Below are 20,687 nucleotides of genomic sequence, written 5' to 3' on the forward strand. Positions count from 1 at the left end.
CAGAACCAAAGGCCAAGACACCCACTAGAAGGATCAACAGGTAAAAGTTATTTCTAGACTCAAACTTTTTGGAAACCTAAGTGAGAATTTCATGCAGGGCTTAAGAGAAAAGGAAGGGGGCAAAAAAAGAGGGAAAACCATACCTAAAAGTAATTACATTTGTACTTCATTTTAAATTTCTTACCTCCCATTTTATTTATTCCAAATCCTATGCCTTCCATTCCCATTCCTTAAAAAGAAAAAGTCAATGCAAACTAAAATTATGTCAAAGCAGTAAAGTTTGAACTTAAAAAGCACAAGAAATTCCACACCAGCAAATGAGCAAAAATATCCCTGACTACAAATATATTTTAATTGCCAAGTGCAAAAAATGGGGTGGGGGCTCTTCCATTTCAACTGTCAAACTAGTACATTCCAGGAAAACTATTTAAGCCTTTAACAAAATAATCACCATGTGACTCAAAATTTTATAGTGTCCACATAGTTTCATTAAATGCCCAAGGTAGACAGTTTTAAACATGAAATATAAATATCAGGTACAGACTACGGAACAGAAGTAGATTTAAAACTCCCTTTTAAAGGTAAAATGCTCTAAATAAAAAGCAGTTCCTCAAAACGCTGAGGCTTCCCTCCCCACCACCCGCAGCCTTTCCTCTGAGGTATCAGGGGATGTGGTGTTCAGACTGGCCACCCAAGGTGATGGGCCAAGACGTTTTGGTCAGTCCCAGAGTTTAATCTGGGAGGGAGTCAAAGGATAAGCAGAACTGACAGTAGTACGGTAGAGGGCATCCATCTTGCAATTCAAAGAATTTCAAGAAAGACATAGGCCTGAGGTTATAAAAATGAAATATTTTAAAATGATATACGAATACTTCGTTGCATGAAAACGAAAATGCTAAAAAGTGAAGTTCAAAGTTTATTCTACATGCCAAAGCTTTTATTCATTAGCTATTTTTCTTCTTAAACAAAGACAACACTGTGCATCATTCGTCCTTGTGGCCTATGACAGCTATGCGGTCATGCAATGAGGCCCTCCATACCTTTCTGCATCCACCAACGCCCCTACCTCTAGAAGCCATGTCAACACCAGGTGAGAACCCAAGGGGGTCTGGGTAATAGACTGTGGCAGTGCTGTGGTCCCAGGATCAGGAGACCTACAGTTTCTGTCACTAACTGATAGTGTGACCTTGAGCAAGACCAACCCTCTGGCTTGCCTCCTTTTACCAAAAGGTTTAACTGAGTACCTCAGCTCAGAAGGTCTCGTGAGGATAAAATGCAAGCATAATAGCTTTAGAAAAGAACACTCAACTTGGTAAAAATACAAAATACTGTTTTTATCAAAATGCATCAAAGATAAATAAGGAGGGAATTAATTTTGTCCCAATTAAAGCCTCATTCCATTTGAACTACTCAATGTCCAATTATCCCAATAGTTAACTTTAATAACTTTAACTTCCCCAAAAATCCCCAGTCGAGGTACACCGTATTTCTCACCTGCGGGTCCTATGTTGCCCATTCCAATGCCTTTATTCAAATGATTGGCGTCAATAGGCTGCCCTCCTGGTCCTAACCCCATGCCAATACCACCAAGTCCATCTGAAAGGAGAAGAGAAAGTCAGAGTATTGATTCCACTTACTCAGGAAACCATGACTCTCAAAGCCAAAAAGAGCCTTGGTTTACCGTGTAGCTGTTATGCTTATCCCACCACCCACCTCCACCAGCAAACCCAGGGTCTAATCCATGAGTCAACAAGGGCGCATTTAGGAGCTCTCCCTTTTAAGGCATAAGCTCTTATACAACTTTACGGATTAGAGTGTGAGGTATGTATAAAACAAGGGCACCACGTGCCACAACTACTGAAGCCCATGCGCCGAAAGCCTGTGCTCTGCAACAAGAGAAGCCATTGCATGAGAAACCCACTCGCCGCAACTAGAGAAAGCCCACGAACAGCAACAATGACCCAACGTAGCCAAAAATAAATAAAGGAAAAATAAATTTTAAAAAATTAAATTAAATTTAAAAAATAAAACAAGGGCAACTAAAAATCAGTTCACGTGAAAACTACAGAGTAGAACCATGAACAGCCCACTCAACGAGAATTGTGAACACCGATTTGTTTCCCTAAATCGTGAACTGAGAAATGTTTAAAATCAAAACAGGCAACTGGAGACATCAGGTGGCAAGCGGTACACATATGCCCAACCCACACCTCTCAACCTGCAGACCCAAAGGACTTTTCTCACGATAAACAATGTCATAAACCAGCCAATTAACACACTGGGCTTACACTATTCTTACTCCGCTGCAGGCAGTTTTAACAACAATGAAGCTAGTGTATTCAAAGAATGTATCTTCTACCCAGAAAGCTTCCTAAGGCGTGCATTGTACCCAAACCACCTTCAACTCCCTGTTCCACAAACAGGGAGCAGCCAACAAGGCCTGACAGCCTAAGACACTTACAGTGCTCTGGGTCACCATGGGTCGGAGGCTTAAACCAAGACCAGGTGAGATTTCTGAAACGGGAACAAAGTTCACTAAAACAACCTGACACTGGTTCCCAAATATTTAATCTGATTAAAATCCCTGTTCTTAAATTGCATAGAAACAGCAGCAAGAGCTCACCAAGGTTACTTACTCCCCAAAGCACTGAAGACTTTGAAGTCAACCCTCTGAAATGTGCTGGGGAGACCAAAAGCCACAGATAATGGGCTCCGTGGAGCCCAGTGTGCCAGACGAGGCTGCCAAGCAGCCCTCACCCCCCTCCTCCAGGCCCAAAGTCAACAAGAGCCATCGCCCTGTTCCTGGGTAATTACTGCAAGTGATCACACTGACTATGACAAGGAAATGGGGTCCTTAACTTTCAACAGATAAGCCATCTCCTATTCTTGAAACCACAGACCTCCGCTCAAATCTGCCTCTATGATGCTTCTACAATCCTAAAGTGCGAAGAAGAGTTAGTGTTCTAATCTAGGCTCCCATTCAGTTCAATCTCCCACAGCTGAACCACGGCTCCAGACAGGAGGGACTGGCCAGCCCTCCAAACAGCTCCACCCCAGCAGCCTCAGCGGGGGAAGTCCTCCCTAGCACAGCACAAGCAGATTTTGCCCTTACCCACCACCCAGTCTTCCTTCTACAGATTAGCCCTGCCCGCACCGCAGATTCCCCAACCCTCATGCTACAGCAGGCCCTCACCCCCACTCCCTGGGCTGTCTGTGCTCAGGCTCTGCTGCTCTCTGTGGGCCTGCCAGAGGGAGTGCCTAGGACTTCACTACTGTGCGCTGTTTCCACCCACGCGGTGACGAACCAACCAACAAGCCTTCCCTGTCCCAGGATAGATTTTCACCTGCATGTTGCAAATAACACTATGTAAAACTTCTGGTTGCTGTACTTCACACACCATAAAATTCGCCCATTTAAGTGTGCAGTTCAGTGATTTTTAGTATATTCAGAGTTATACAACCATTACCACTACCCAATTCCAGAACATTTTCATCACCCCCAAAAGAAATCCCATCCCCATAAGCAGTCACTCTCCACTCACCCCTTTCCCCAGCCCCTGGCAACCACAATCCACCTGTTGTGGACTCGCCTATTCTAGACACTTCTCAGAGATGGAATCAAGGTTCATCCATTCTGTAGCATGTATCAGTACTTCACTCCTTTTTACGGCTGAGTACTATTCCACTGCGTGGATTTATCACATTTTATTTACCCATTCATCAGCTGGAATCATGCTGCCATGAACATCTGTGCACAAATTTCTGTGTGGATGTTAAGTTTTTAGCTCTCTTGTAGTATACCTAGGAGTGGAATTGCTAGGCCACATGGTAATAACCAATCTCTTTTGAACCAAAGTGCAACCTGGCTTTAATTCCCTTTGCAGTTTGTTTCTTCCCAGCTACAGCCTCTACATCCCGAGTAGCCTGCCTCACACCACAGTGTAATCCTAACAATCCTTCCTAAGTTGTGAATCTCTCTACTCATTTTTTCACCCAGAAAAATCTACAGGGCAAACAAACAAACAACCTTCTTGAATGTTTTACTCAAGAATGGTCAAGATAACTGACACGGCACTAGAATGACATGGCACAAGTTCAAAGGTAATTGCAGCTTTCTGGTTAGAATAAATCAAATTCAAAATTTTAGCCATAATAACTGAGACACTTACGGGGAAGTTGTTGTGGACGCTCAGGAGGGAAAAAATCTCCCTTTGGTAAGGCCCTCTCATCCTGAAAGAGAAAATGAATAAATCTCAGTATTCCCTGCAGTACTGTTAGCAACAGCAAAAGATGGAAACCATTTCTATCAACAGAGGACGGGTTAGATGCATTACGATACACCCATGCCACAGAATAACATGCAAGTATAAAAAGAATATGTGAGAGTTAGTTGCTACCTTTTATGTACAGGGGGAAAGATTTAAAAAATATACATTCATATCACTGTGGGGGATGGATGGAACCTGGGCATAAAGTAAGAACAAGACTCCCACACTGAATTTTTCATGCTTTTTGACTTTTGAATCATGTGAAGCAATTATCTATTCAAAAAACTAAACTGAATGTTTAAAGGAACTAAAAAATTCCTTTAGAGCTCCTTTTATGTCCTTCCTGATTTGGAACCCTAACTAACTAGACTGCCCTCAGCACGTTCTGGTCATGCTTGTATTAATACTGTTATCTTTGGCATCTTGGGCACAGCCATAGCTGGGCTAATGTTTATACTGAAACGCTTCAACAGAACTTTAAAGGCTTTCTGAATCAGATTTAATTATGTTCACAATAGATATGATGCTAATTAAACGTACTGCAATACTCTGAAAACTGGCAACCTATATATATAAAACCATTCTGTGAAACTGATCACTTGCTCAAGCAGGATATGCAAGTGACCTCCTGACCATGCCAGTAACTGTGCAAAGGAAAAACTATCTGAGGAGGTGCATGAGCAAAAAGTTATTTCTGTCATAAATTTGCTCAATGTGCTGTACCCTTTAACTTGGACTGATCCATAAAGAAAGTACAGTGGCTATGTGTATGTATACTCTTAATAAACCCATGTTTTTGCTAAACTTATCTGAGTATATTAAAGGAAAGATCCTATTAACTTACCATTTTCACGTGCATTGGTCTGTCAAATAGCAGTTGGCCATTAAACATAGCTGATATTACAATTAAGGCTATTTCCTGCAATTCTAGAAACATGCACAGCATAACAGAAATACCTAAGAGAAAAATACTCCAACTGCTGCTACCAGTCCCTCTAAGTGGTGAATTTATGAGCAATTTTGATTCCTGTTTATACTTTCAAGTATTTATTCCTACAGTAAGCATTAAAGGGACAATAAATAACACTCAAGGGGAAAAAAAGGAAACCTCAGCTTACTCCTTAGGTGTGGCGCGCCATTCATAAAACCTTACACTTCTCACCAAACCATCCTCCTCTTAAATTAAGCACTGACATCAGTTTTCTGTGTGTGTCCAATAAGCCAGGTGTTCTACCATTTTTTGGAGTACCATGTTTTCCGGGTAATACACTCAGTGACAATCGTGCCTGAGTTTAGTGACAGTGTTCATGTGTGGTATTCTCCCTGTGACTACAAAGATGTAACTCGGGTGAGTAGGGTGAGCAGCCTAGGGTCAGAGAGAAGTGCTTCTTCCAGAATGTCAATCCACTGAAGAGATAGGGCCCTATAAGGGCTTACATATGAAATAACACTGAATTTCTCTCCAGTGGCACATTCTTTGGACTTCTCCCTTCAAACCAGTCTCCTCTAAAAAGAGACAATGGAAAAGACCACTCATGGATATGTGCCTGTTTTCTAACCATCTCTTCTATCTACATAAGTACAATACTATGTAGATACTTTGTATTCCCTTAGTAATATCCATAGTAACGTATTCTCTCGAGTCACATAGGAAATACTAATACACAAAATCACCACTTCCCCACACAAACCTGTCTTACTAATACAACATTTAGGCTAAACTAAATTCACCAGGAGTTGAATTCCGATCAAAGGATACATATAGCTTGCACAGCTTCAATGGACTGTTCAAAAGTAACAGTGCCTATTCCACGACTTTTTCCATCTTTATCCTCAAGAATGTCTGCTCGGACCACCACACCAGCCATACTAAAAACTTCCTTCAGTTTCTTCCAGCCAACTTTATAATCCAGCTAACCAAGAGAAAGGAGAGGAAAATCTCATTGTAAACATTTTTACTACATGAATGTGACATGCTCTGGTTGGAAAACAAGCATTAGAAAATGTCACAAAAATAATGTCACAAAAATATGTCAGTATAATTTTTCAAACAGGATTACGAAAGTTTGCCTTCTACTACTTACTCTTTTCTCTGAAATAACAATTTAAGTCACCTCATACCTTTCAAGTTAATGCTTATTTTGTGAATACTAAAAAATGCTGTTCCCCAGATAAGGTTTACCATCATCCTCCCCAATCCACTTTCTTTTAAAAATACTTCCCTGTGCAAATGGCAAAGTATTACCATTCACCCAGACATTAACAGGAAGAGGGAAATGTCAATACACAATCTCTGCTCATACACTTTACCCTGCACCTACTTTTATACACACCAGCAAAACTCCATAAACATGGCCCCAAGAGGACCATGGTCAAGCCTGTGTGGCTTATGACTGCAGTGGTCATTAGGGGACAAAGCCAAGCCCAAGGATGATTTTTTAAATAAATCAAGAAGATAACATAACCCTCTTTTAAGTTTTTCTTCTCAAATGTCAGAACTACTTTTATAACACATTGACAAGATTGTCTAAAGTAGAAAATCAAACTTTATGAAACAATGTTTCCATTTACTTACATTTGCTACAAATACTGTGCTTCCAAGTCTTCCAGCCTGTAATGCATGGATAATCTCATTTGGGATGTTAGGATTATTTAGGATACTGGGTGGGATATTAATCATTCCTGGGCCACCTGGTCCCATACCCATCCCACCAGTCGTAGCCATCACCTTTTGCATTGCTCTCCTGGCATGTTCACCATCAGGATCCTAAAACAAGCACAAAAGGGTTACATTTAACTGACCCAGTGACAATTAAAACCATGCTCCCACAGTAAGTGATACCCCCAAAACTTCAGAGATTGAGAGGTTGTTTGGAAACCATTTCTCAAAATCTGTAACAAAAAATTCAAATGAAGTAAAACTAAACCACCAGGCCAGGAACAATTCTAGCCAAAAGAATGAGGAAGAAAGAAAGGGTGTAGAATTTAGCTCTCAATTAACTAAGTAAAAAAACAAAAAAAGGGAGGGCGGGGGGATGACATGATTAAAACTTCCAGGTTGAAATAAGATCTTCAAGGGCTTGGTACAATTGAACCTCACTAACTCAAGGGGGTTTTATAATTTCTGCAAACCCAACTGGTGATTTTCCCAAAAGTTTGAAAACACAGCTCTAGACCACCAAGGTACTCCATCCTTCAAGTATTCAGGCATTTGACTCATGTGTAAAGTCTGGAAAGGTTTATGCATCTCTGGTGTTGACAATATTCTTAAACTCTTTGCCCTTCTGCGTGCTACCTTCACACAAGAGAACTTAAGCGCTACCATGCTTTCCTCTCTGAGCTCGCATATACTGATCTTCCTCCAAGAATAAGAGGTAAAAATAAGTCAAGGAAGGATTGAATTAACAAAAAGTCTCCCACTTCCCTACAGGGAGAGAAGATACCTGATTTGGATTAGCTATGAAAAAGGATTTAAACTCATTTTAAAAAAGAAAAAAGATGGGCAAAGAACAGGGTTCAGACTGAGTAAAACTGTAGATGTAGAATACCTTAAAACAAACAAACAAAAAACCAAACACACACACAGTAAAAAAAAAAACCATGGACTCAGTTTGACTGCCCCTGAGAAAACCAAGGCAGGCTGGCCTAATACAAATCAGAGATGTTAGGAAGGCAGTCAGCAGTGGCTCAAGATGTGCTCAGCCACTATCCCAAAGTGCTTACAGGAATGACTGCTGAAGCCTGTGACTGACCCTCCTCGTTAACGACAACAGGTTGTTCTGCTCCGTAAAATGTCATCAAGGACTATTCTGTCTTTTCCTAACTCGAAACAGGGACACTCGACAACTACAAATGGTATCCACCACGGTGTTTCATGAGCTTACTTCTTTGACTTTCAGTGGTCTTCCACTCAGACTATGCTTGTTTAGAACTTCAGCAGCTTTTTTCATGCTCTCTTCCATCTTGAATTCAACAACGCTATGAAGAGTCAAAAGGAAATAAGTGAAACCAGTCCTACAACTTAGAAGGCTCAAGTGCCAATAAGTAACTAGACAATACTTACGCACATCCCTTTGGAAGAAGCCACAGACAGTCAGAAGAGCAAAGGGAAAAAAAAGAAAAGAAAAAGAAATAGTAAATTTCAATGACAGTTATAAATTAAAAATATGATTTATGTAACAGTTTTTAAATTAACCCTTCTAAGGGGAAGCTGACAGAAGTGTCTTGCCTAGCCTTCCTTATTAAGAGCTCAGCTCCTTGGTATCTCCTCTTCCTTCACATTACCAGCATTGCACTATAGCTGCTGAAGTTATAATGAGCAGACCTAAATTCAGGTTCTCCGAGAAATCACACAAACTTTAGATCTGCTTCTCTCTGTACTCAATCAATTCCTTATCATACTCCTCCTAAATCCATCCCTTCCATAAATTAAGCTCATCCTTTTGATTATTCTAAGCCATTCTATTGCACGACAGAAAATAGTTAATTTTCTCTTTAAACTAGGCCAATTTTAAACGTTCAAGTTTTAGTATTTGTTTTACAATTTACTGGCACAAAGGCAACTTTTCAGAATCTTTGGTTCACACAACTTTCAAATACAGCAAACACCAAAAGTAACATTTTCTAGACAAGAACACACGTTTTACATTAATATACCACCGCTAAAATTCCATGCATAATTCACACACAGCCAATTCCTCTGTTAACAAAGAGACAATGCTGCTATTGGTCCCCAGTTATCCAAATTGGGCATCCAAACAGAATACCAAAAAGCTCTTTGCCCAGCCATTTGGAAAAGCGGGACTCCCGTTTGCAAATCCCCTCCCACCCCACTCAAATGTTTGGCAAAATCAAACATAGCTACTATAACATGAGCACTCACTGCCTTCCTGATTTCATTCGATTCCACGCCACCATACAGTTACATTTTTCATGTAGTAAATCCACAGAAGAAATTCTCTCAGACACTTACCCTTGACTTTCCTTCAGCGTCCATTAAGAGCTCCACGTATGTTACCTCACCAACTACAAATCAGTTTCCAGACGACACATAAACCAAGGGAGAAAAGCCAAGAAAACAATGGGAATTTAGAACAATCATCAGCAACCTTGTATGGAGCCTCTGCCTTATAAGAAAGCCCAGAAACACTCCATATTCTCTAAACCACCACACTAGGCATTACAGGTGTGCAGTAAAAGTAGGTGAAACTTGTTAACAATGTCCTTGATTTTCCTCCCACCTCAAACAAGCTATTTCCACAGATTTCCATATCAATTTCCCTGTCTGAAATACTCATTCATGACTAGAGGCAATCCAAATCTACAGGAAAGAAGTCTGCGTGATTCACTTTTTTGGGGAAAGAGAAAAACAATTTTACAAATACACTCTTAATATTGCAAGAAGGTGAACAGCACACAAATTGCAATGCCACTGAACTGAGCTCAAACGCTAACTACAAAGACGCGTATATGTATAATATATATCCTCAAAGGTGCACACACGGCATGGCCGGCTACGTGGGTGTGCAACCTGTCCAATCGCATGGGACTTTGCACTGAGGGCCATGCACTTGGGTTTAATGCTCTGTTGCTGTCTTGAAATTCTCAGTAATTTTTAAATAAGGGGCCCTGTGTTTTCATTCTGCACTGGGCCCCACAGATTCTGTGGCTGGTCCTGCACACAGCACTAGGCTCCACAACCGTCACAAGTAGGATGTGTAAATATTCTATCACAAAACCAGAGCAGCATCTGGATTCTCTTCAGTGAATTAAAATTAAGCCAGGCTGTATTCTTGCTGCTCTCTCAACCTTCTCATTTAAGGACAAAGATAAATGCAAACTCAGAGCTCAGTTTGCATCTAAACAGCTACACAGACTCACTTAGGATGCTAATCTATACAAAAGGGGAAAAACAAAGCATTTCAAAAGGTTCTGCAGATTTTCCTCAAGGTTTGGATTGCCAATTCATGACCACCACAACCAGATGTTAGAACCCACCTAGACAACCACCAAAATGGCTGCTGAACTTGAAGATGGCACACAGACACCAAAAAACCCCCAGAAATTTAAGTGTTAACTTTGTGGAAACAATATCTAAGCAGGCTCTCCAAAGTCAAGAAAGGGCTTTTGTTCTAAGAAATACTTTTTCTTTTTTAACGATTATTTTTATGATGGTAAAGCCTTCTCTCATTCAGTTTTCAATTTGGTTTAGCAGCCAAGGGTAAAAATAACCCTCTTAATGGGCCCAAGTCCTTCCTAGTCTAATTCCTTTGTTCAAAGGATATTAAAATTATTATGAAGATTTTAAAATTAATACACCAAGGAAAGACTGAAATGTAAAGTAAAAGTATTTTTAAAAATTTGAAGGGCATATTTATTAGTAGTATATTTGCATGGCAGTTGACAGCAAGAAGGCCAAGTGTTCAAAGTTTAACTGTACAGCCTCACCTCCCTTGTCCTTTCCTGAAATATTACAAACCAAACCAGCACTTTGCACAAAACAGGAAGGAGAATCAGTGCAAAGAAATGAAGAAACGAATTAGGAGGGACTGGTATAGTTTAACTTTTGGACTATGTACAACTGAAAAATGATCACAGCCAAGGGACAGTCATACAAATTGGCCTTCTGTTATCCTTACAAAAATAAAGCAATTCCCAAAATGTTGTGGTCATTCCTGAGGCCATGTTAAAAGCCATTTGTTTCAACAGCAGCAGCCATTTGAGGACCAACAGCCCCTGTCTCCACGTTGATGAAAATGCCAAGTAGTGTCAAGACAGTAAAGAGACCCAACCCCAAGTTTACTTCCTAGAGCTATGACTACCGCCTAATAACCTTAAAAATAACTAAAACAATCACAGTATCTAACTGACAGCTGTAACTATGTTGTCAGAATTCAAATATTGTTGCATTTTCAAAGTTTCTAGTTTGTGCCCATAAAGACACTGATTTATATCAAAAAGCTGTCATTGCAACCCAGAAACCAAGCAAGTCCAAACCAAACTTTTTTCCATGGTCATAACCATTTTTACAAAAAGCCAGGTTTAGAAATTAGGACTTTTTCTACTTAACATTCTAGAGACAGCACAAATCCAACTTCAATCCTCTGCACCAATACTCTGCTTAAAATGTTCCCTCTTTTTCCCCAAATGGTATAGTTTATTAAAAACAAAAAATTACATTTAAAAAAGCCTCCAACCTATCAGTTTAGCCATAGGTTAGGCAAGCCTTGCGGCTCTACCACGAGTAGTGTTGCTCCCGAGTATCATCAATAATGACCATGCTCCTCATGAATTCATAATTTTCTGATCTCTACCCTGAGAGACCACATCAATTCAGAGATGTAAGCAAATCACTGTTACAGGATCTGCAACAGTTGCCAATTCATACTTCCGTACAGGAAGAGAATAAGAAAACCTTTAAAAGACCACCTCTCTTTTAGTTCTACATTATTAAAGCAAAGACCTGTTTAGTATAGTCAGTACAACTATCAACAAAACTTTGAAGGCAAAATTTACCAACTATTCATAGTCTGGTCACATTCAATGAAATGAAGTTTAAAAGAGCAAATCAACCAGAGCAGATCAGTTAGGATTGAGGCAGAGTTAACAAATTGGCAGTAGCAAGTCTCATAGACACGGAATTCACAGGTATTAATGAAAAATACTGCTGCTCCTCTCATTCCTGAACATGGATGGAATCCATGGAATCCCAAGAGCAGGCTACTAAGACAAATTCTATTGCAGCTTTAAGCATCAAAATATCTAAATGAAAAAACTAAGACTCTGAAAAATCTAATGCCAAATGTCATCACCTACCTTTATTTTATTTTTTTTTAAGGTAAGATATTTTAATATTTATTTATTTGACTGTTCCGGGTCTTAGATGCGGCAAGTAGGATCTAGTTCCCTGACCAGGGATCAAACCCGGGCCCCCTGAATTGGGAGCACAGAGTCTTAACCACTGGACCACCAAGAAGTCCCTACCTTTACTTTAAAATGCTCAAAGAAAATTAACCGACATTTAGGTGGATTATTAAAAATACTACCCCAAGAATAAAACATATCACCATGAGGGTAAGATAATGAGCAACCCCAAAAGAATTCACACAGTCCCTTGGAGCTACTTTAACACTCCTGCACATACTTATATCACAAAGAGTATTTGTTTCTGTATTCTCATTTCATTTACTGCTCAAGGCTGAAACAAACACGCGTACGCACACGCACACGCGCGCGCGCACGCGCACACACACACACACACACACACACACACACACACACACACACACACAGGAGTACAGGGGCTAAAGCTTCACTGAAAAGAATTCAAAGGGGGGTGGGGGAGTAGCTCCAAAGCAGGGCATGCTCTACTGGAGGGGTGCATGGAATAAATGCATATTTTAACTTGGAAAGCCTGTTTCTTTAATACACAGACAACTTGAAACACGGCAAAATAATTATACTATACAATGATTACTCAATTTATGGAAAAATTAGAAAATGATTAAGCACCTTCTTGCTCCTAATTCCATGGACGAGAACAGAATTCTGCCTCTCTAACTCGACCAAAAACCAACAAATAAGCCAGGCAGGCTGCACTATTAAGGTTCAACTCAAGTACCCACAGATATGAATGCTTTAGCATCAACAGGCCTTTCCAAAACGCAGGCTGAATTTCCAACAAAGGAAACTATGAAGGAGCCAAACAGACTGAGTAGGGATTTTTACTTAAATTGAAAATAAAGTTCTGCTCCACAGGCCCACAATGTAGATGATCTTCGAGAGCCAACAGAGACTTACTACTGGACTATACTTGCCCTCTGGGCCTCAGTTTTCTGTCAGCTGGAATTTGAAACTGACTTAAAGTGATGTATTCAATAAAAACAGAAGGATTAAGTTCTTAAGAAATCTTTGCTTACACAAGTTAAACTGACTGCTGCTAAACTTGAGACTGACTGAGAGTAAGCTGTATCACTGACCCTCCTTTCTTTCCTCCTCAAACTGTTCTCCATGTCTACTCACTGCTCCTGCAGCTCAGTCCTGCCTAGGTTGCAGCTGCCCCACCTCAATGCTGCTGGCTCCCTGGTTAGGCCACGAGAACAACAGCCCGACGATGAGCTTTCTTCATCCACACAGGACTTCTCAGTAATGCAGCACAACACTATTTAAGTTTAGAATTCCCAAGATCAATCACCTTTTGTTCACGGAAGTCTTAATTTTTTGCTCAGACCTTATGGTCAAACACTTTTGAGATGTGTATCCCAATATCGATCCAGTGATGAAAATGAGGTAGCTGTTGAGACTGTTTACTTTCAAACCTGGTTTGGCAATCTCCAATTCAAATTTCCTATTACACTGGCTCTCAATTTTTGTTTCAAATCCACTCTTCAGTGTTCACAGCAGTCATTTGTTCCATGTAGTATCTCCGTTAAAAATAAGCATGATCAAAAGGACGGACAATAGAAACCTTTCCTTTGCTCCATCAGACACTTAGAGCAGGAAGGGGAAAGCTCAGGGAAAGCTCAAGCTCAATTCTGCAGGCTGTTTAATCCGTGTCCCTGAATGATGTGATGGGGGAGGGGGCAGGGGAAGCACCCTGGCACAGAACTAAACAAAGCTCTCAGTACCTTTTCTCTTTAAAGTCAGCAATGCTGATTTCATGATAGTGCCACCAAACAAGCTTTCTGATCCCATCCAGGGGAAAAGGCATAAGTGGCCTGTTCACATAATACATGCGTTATTAATAGGATCTCCTAGAAGGCTGTTAAATGCTAACAAACATGGAGAATATACACTTGGTGTCCAAGGAGGGGGAAAAGATCAGGAACTAGGGAGGGGTACATGAGGCACTCTCAGGCATGATTATTCTTAGGAAAAAAACTCGTCTTGCCATCTCAAAGCTACTACTTGAGTTCTGACAGGCAGCAATTATAGGCAGTGCTGCAATGACAGAGCATTTTTCAGATCTTTAAGCCGAGGACAACTAATTCTAGCTATTCCACTAGTTTCCTGAAACAACAGGACTATGATTTCATCAGGAATAGACTCTTGAAATGCAGACTGATAAAGAGTGGTTGGATTATAACAGCCCAAATCTCTGTGGTTTGCCCACTTCAGAGACTATCTTGAGACTAATACTTTTAGAGTGTGAGTGCCTCTATCCGCAACTTTTTTTCCTATGCAACAACAGTCTTCAAAAACCTTAAAACATGTGCAACGCATTTCATGTAAATATTTCAGATTTCAAATAATCATTGAAACATATTTTTGGTATACCAAGACATGAATTAAAATATTTTTTAAAACCACATAATGAAAATAAGGACATTTTTAAGAAACCGTACGTATGTAAACAGTAAATTTCTTTAGACTTCACATACTGAGTATAAGATTTACCATAAAAAGATTACCTTTCTCTTATGCATCCCTTTAACCACAATCCAATACTTCTAATAATTTAATTAAACAGGAAAGTAATTAATTTAACCTGTACAGGGGAGCTCTAAACAAGAACATTTTAAGGTTTGTTAAGAATAACTGATTTACTGCACACCTGTAATTCTAAATTACACCACCAAAAATACACTGAAAGGGCTGAGCCAGGGCATTAATAGCAGTATGCCAAGGGAATATGAGAACCAGTTTGGAAGTATCCAAATAAACCACCAGGCTGGCTCCACACTTAATACAGTGCAAAATAGGAAATTGAGGTGAACTGCTTCTACATCCAGAAACGTCATGGCTGCTGCTGCTACCAGCTTTAAGGCTTCCAAAACTGAATTACTGAATGGTAAAGCAGTAAAAATATCACCTACTTTATCCATCATGTCCCAAAACTGGTTCACACACTCCTAAAAATGGAAAAATAATTTGGCCTGCAATCTCTTACAAAATTCTAACAATTGCATTTTCAAAGCCACATTCCTGGTTCTTGGAACTACTATACCTTATTATCAATGGAAGTATCAATTCAGCGGTTCAACCAAATCACGAGAACACAAATTTGGGGGTTATTCCAAAAACTAATTCGAATGAGACCCAACTGTACTGTAACAGAAATTCTAAGCTTTATTGAAGCAGCAGTCCCAAAAACCAAGAACACTGCATCTGGGATGCCACATGACACGCCCTTCAGACAAAAAGAAGAAACTTCACTCTTGCCCTAGGAGCATTGGCAGGAATGATTTGGCTGATCAAGGCAGGAAAACAAATCTCACACCAAAACATTTTTCCATCCATGTTACCTGGAGAAATACTACATGGGAGCAGCCTACATGACTGTACAGAGGTTCATGGTGCCTAGTGCTTCTGGCATGTCATGGTTGAATTAAGTGATGGGACAATGATGGCAGTGGGCCATTCATAATTTCAAAACCCAATGCTGGGAGCACCAGTACACATACCAAAATGGCCTATCCAAGTGGCATCTGTCACTGAAATGTTAATCATTTGACAAATCAAGCTCAAATCTCTTTTCATTATGAATGCTCCAGAAAAACCAGTACCTTTCAGTCCTTCAAAAAGACTCCATTTAAGAATAATTTGATTCTAGGTTTCCCTTGGGGTAGGGGTGAGGGGAGACCTCAACGCATTACACAAATGGTTCTCTATCAATAATTTTGTTTAAACCTGGGCTGAGCAATCTCTTTAGCCCTGTGTGCCACCAGCAGGGCCCAGAATCAGGAGAAGAAGACAAAAGAAGCAGAACAAGAGTATGAAAAGAAAGACACACGTGGTGTGCACGGGGGTGGGGGTGGGAATGGGGGGTGGGTAAAGCAGAGGACCATGGGGGCAACCAACCCCCTAGGACCTCCTGGTGGCAGCAGAGCTTCATTCAGTTGCTTCCTCTGCCCTAGGCCAGACTTTAACACCAGGGCTGTGACCGATGTGTGCCTAAAGGCACCAAATTACACAGCAGATGCTTTATTTTGAGCTATCCAATTGCCAATCTACTCTGTGTTTTCCTCCCCAGGGTGGGGAAGCTTAACAGTTTAAATACAAGCTACGGTTTTATAATTTAGGATCTGAGCAGCACAAGTTCCAGCTACCAACTTTTGATCCCAGGAAGACAGCCACAAAATTTAAACAAACTACCTTCCCGCCAGAACTTTAAAACAAAAAGGAAAAAGAAAAAATTTCTCCCACCTCATATGAAGAATTCAAAAAATTTCCTTAACACAAAGAGGCTCCCCTCAAGCTTAATCAAAGCCCTATTAACCATATTAAGCCAGTAAAATCATTCATAGGCCAAGGGATCAAACAAACAACCTGTTTGACACACAAGTGCATGACCACAAAAAGTAAAAATAAAAAAGTAGGATGGGGGGGCTTCACTCTCAAGCCTGGAGAGAACACATGCTCTACCCAGAACAGCTTCACTGACAAAAAAATAACCAAGGAATTATCCACGGAGAAGATGACACACCAACCTTCTGACCCTACTCAACCACCAGTACCATTACCTTTTTCTTTAACCAGGTCTTTAAGTGACTGCCATTTCACATCAAAAGGTATGTTTGTAATGAAGGCTCTGTATCTTTTAGTTGGATTGGCATACGGCTCAAAGCGATTGCCTCCTCTTTTTATGTTTTTCTCCTTCCTCTTCTCATTCTGAGCTGGTCGTTCTCCTTCACTGAATTCAAAAGAGAGGGGGAAAAAAAGTCCATATGTTAGCACAATACTAAAGACAATATTTGATTTTCCAGGTTTACAATCCCACACAAAGTTACATGTAACACAAGACTAATATTGATTCTGATTTGAAACAAACTAAAGTGGTCCATACAGCAGAATATTGCAGTAGTACGCTCCTTAAAACCCACCTATCAAAAAAAATCATTCCCAAGACAAATGTGCTTTCCTAGGCCTTCACACACTCCTGTGGGGCTCTAACAGAGGTGGGGGAGACAGGCCAACTCCCTGCCCAAGGTGCTTTAACGCCAAGACAGAAACAGGAAAAGAGAAAGAAGATTTATAACATTTCATGGAACAGAAATGAGGTGGTACACATAGGTCCAACCAATCTTAGCTTTACAAATAAAAGTGTCTTTCATTGTGGGCGGAAAAAAATTAGACTCAGGTACTTGTACACCATTAGCAGCATTATTCACAATAGCAAAAAGTGAAAACAACCCAAGTGTCCACCAACAGATGAATGAAATAAACTAAATGTGGTAGATCCATACAATGGAATATTACTTAGTCAGCCATAAAAAAAGAATGAAGTGCTGATACATGCTTCAACACAGATGAACTTTGAAAACATTATGCTAAGTGAAATAAGCCAGACATAGAGACAAAAGGAATAGAGGTTACCAGGGACTGGGGAGAGGTGGGAATGGCGAGTTACTGTTTAATGGCTAGAGTTTCTGTTTGGGATGATAAAAGAAAAAAGTTCTGGAAATGGCGAGTGGCTATTGGCATAGTGTACAACACTGTACCTAATGCCACTAAACTGTACACGTAATCATCTTAGAATGGCAAAATTTACATATATTTTACCACAATTTTTAAAAACAAAATTTTTAAGGGAAAGAAACCATTCTCTACTCAACCCTATTACTTTGAGGCTAGGGAAACTGAAGTCTGAGCAACGCTGGTAGGTAAAAGACAGCACGCAAACAATTCCACCTTTGGCAAAGAAGGGTGGATTCGTTTTTCTGACATGGCCTTTCCTGTAATCCTCTTTACCTTTGTGTGTTAGGTGCTTCCATGGAGTTAACATTTCTAAGCTCTACAGGTATGAATCTGGCTTAAGAGTGGGCAGGAAAAGTTTCACAAGAAACGCAGGCTCCCAAAGCACAGAACAAGACAGGCTGGAAGCCCAGTCCATAGCCCAGGGACCGGACAGGGTGTGCACAGCAGGGCAAGGCCCTGTGCCGGCTGCGTGTGGCTGTTCCGAGCCCCCTTTGACCATAGGCAGACACCTGTGAGAGCTGACCAGGAACAACTGGGGAGGCAGCAGCCACAGAAGTCCTCTCAGGGCACTAAGTCCAGCACTTTCTGCTTCCCAAGCCCTATGCTTTCCACCAGTGATAATCAAGGGACTCCCAAACTACAGATTCTAGCAGAGACTTTGTGATCCACAACAAAAATGGAAAGAAAACAAAAAGTCAAGATTACAGCATTGATGATTTATAAGACCACCTTCTTTAACGTAAAGGGTTGATCTTTATTCTAAGATATGTCTTCCCTGTGTGGGGGAGGGGTATTGTTCAAACATCAATGGTAGCTGGAGGATTTTCAGTGTACTTGGAAAAATTTAAGTCAGCAACCTTTTGTAGTCCCCAAAGTATTTTTTTCTACTGGTCCCTCATATCCAAACACAGCCGTGCCAAGTGGTAACCCAGTGAAGTTATCACCCTAGGCAAAACTAAGGAAAGCAACTTCCTCTATGATCTGAACTATACCAACATGCAATAAACAGACCTTCACATGGGCCGGCAGATGGGGGAGGGGGAGTAGGGCCACACCAATCCCCAGATTCCTAGAATTCTTCACTCTGTCTACCCAGGCTCACAACAGACCCTCCTCATGCTGACTGCACACCACAAGCACAGTCCACCCATCCACTCCATATGAAAGCCCTGCACCCGTCTGCCAGACAGAGCATGCATCTCACCCTCCCTACATAAGGAGGAAGTGTGTTACAACAATTCATAAAATGTAGATCAACCTACATTTCATGGGCCTACAGAGGGCCTGTGGGTAGGAATATATTTTAGAATTGGTTTCTTTTGAAACCCAAATATTCTACAATCTACATTAAAAAACATTATTCTGACACAGGGTTCATGACACAGTAATGCTTCCAGCCTGGGTTTTCAAAGACTGCCCAGCTCACCTTATTAGTTACAAAATGTATAAATAACGAATTACAAGACATAGTAGGTAACAAAGTGTCTAGGCCATATTCTGCCATGCATCATTACTGCTAAGAATAAACTACCCAATCTAACCCCAGAAGCTGGGGATTTGGTTTGGGGTTAATCCACCTCACATGGCTCATCATCAAGAAAGCAGCTCAAATGGGTTATGGCCAAGGTGTGAGCAAAGCACTACTACACCCAAGTCTTTCTCTGGCTAATCACTTCCTCTCTCTGAGAAGTTTCCTCCTATCTCATCACTTCCAGTTTCTTAAAAAATTGACCTTTTTGTAACTCTAATAATCACCATCAACTCTATTCTTGACAGAATTGTAGAAAACCACCCTCAAAGAAACCTCACGTGATGCATGTTCAAGTATAGATGATGTGACAGTTTAAGAAAAGCCCATTTATTAAATGTTTAATTCAATTTTCTCACTTACCTTCGGGATAAAATTAGGGGAATATGCTTCTAGCCCTAAAATACATATAACACTTAACTGTGAAAACCTTTTAGAAGCACATTTTTATAGGTAGATTATAATTTAGCTACACTGATGAAATAAACTGCTTTATCCTAAATACCCCAAATTTAGATTATAGAATCTTAAATGTTAAAACACACCTACCATACATTATCCACAACTAGATACTTACCCAGAAGAAAATATATCCATACAAAAATTTAGACCCGAATGCTCATAGCAACATTACTTGTAATATCCCAAAAGGAAATCTAAATGTCTACTAACAGGTAAATGAATAAACAAACTATAGTATATCCATACACTGAAATACTACTCAGCAAAAAGTAATGAACTACACACAACGTGGATGAATCTCAAAATACTTACACTCGAAATCAGACAAAAGAGGAGTACATATGGTAATATTTCATCATATACAACTATATTTGAGAAAATCTAATCTGGCAAACTAATCTATAGTGGGTTTTCTCAACCTCAACACTACTGATATTTGGGGGCCAGATAATCCTTTTGTTGTGGGAGGCTGCCCTGTACACTGTAGGATGTTCAGCAGCATCCCTGACCTCTACCCCAGAGAGGCCAGTAGCAGCCCCATTCCTCAGACTTGAAAATGAAGACCAAAAGTATCTCCAAGACACTTCCAAACGTCCCCTGAAGGGAAAGAAGAAATCACCCCACTGAGAACCACTGATGCATCCTAATGGCCTGGGGGTGGGGAAAAAAAGGACTCAGAGGATTACAAAGGGGGAGCAAAGGGGGTTATGGTTGTATTTATTATCTTGATTCAGTGAGGGTATCAAATCGTACACTTCCAACTTATTCAGTTTATTGTGCCAATCATACTTTTTTTTTTTTTTTGTGGTACTCAGGCCTCTCCCGTTGCAGAGCACAGGCTCCGGACATGCAGGCTCAGCGGCCATGGCTCACGGGCCCAGCCGCTCCGCGGCATGTGGAATATTCCCAGACGGGGGCACGAACCTGTGTCCCCTGCATCGGCAGGCGGACTCTCAACCACTGCGCCACCAGGGAAGCCCCAATTATACACTTTTTAAGTTTCCACTAGTTTC

General features: G+C 40.6%; 1 protein-coding gene across 8 annotated transcripts in view; it reads right to left on the minus strand.

The window, feature by feature from the left end:
- HNRNPM (heterogeneous nuclear ribonucleoprotein M) overlaps positions 1-20,687 on the minus strand; it is a 39,061-nt gene that overhangs the window by 13,477 nt on the left and 4,897 nt on the right. For 3 of the 8 annotated variants that reach the window (XM_079915576.1, XM_079915574.1, XM_079915572.1), the window contains exons 1-7: positions 8,332-16,868; positions 8,153-8,246; positions 6,844-7,035; positions 6,028-6,181; positions 5,113-5,162; positions 4,170-4,230; positions 1,495-1,596 (exon numbers count right to left, since the gene is read on the minus strand). In XM_079915576.1, the coding sequence (XP_079771702.1) occupies positions 1,495-1,596; positions 4,170-4,230; positions 5,113-5,162; positions 6,028-6,181; positions 6,844-7,035; positions 8,153-8,230 (637 nt within the window). In that variant the 5' untranslated portion in view covers positions 8,231-8,246; positions 8,332-16,868. Of the gene's footprint in view, positions 1-184; positions 230-1,494; positions 1,597-4,169; positions 4,231-5,112; positions 5,163-6,027; positions 6,182-6,843; positions 7,036-8,152; positions 8,247-8,331; positions 16,900-20,687 lie in introns of those variants that run through there. The other 5 variants (XM_079915575.1, XM_079915571.1, XM_079915578.1 and 2 more) reach the window with 4 other exon arrangements.

This window comes from Stenella coeruleoalba, assembly GCF_951394435.1.
Source record: "Stenella coeruleoalba genome assembly, chromosome: 3".
Classification (NCBI taxonomy): domain Eukaryota; kingdom Metazoa; phylum Chordata; class Mammalia; order Artiodactyla; family Delphinidae; genus Stenella; species Stenella coeruleoalba.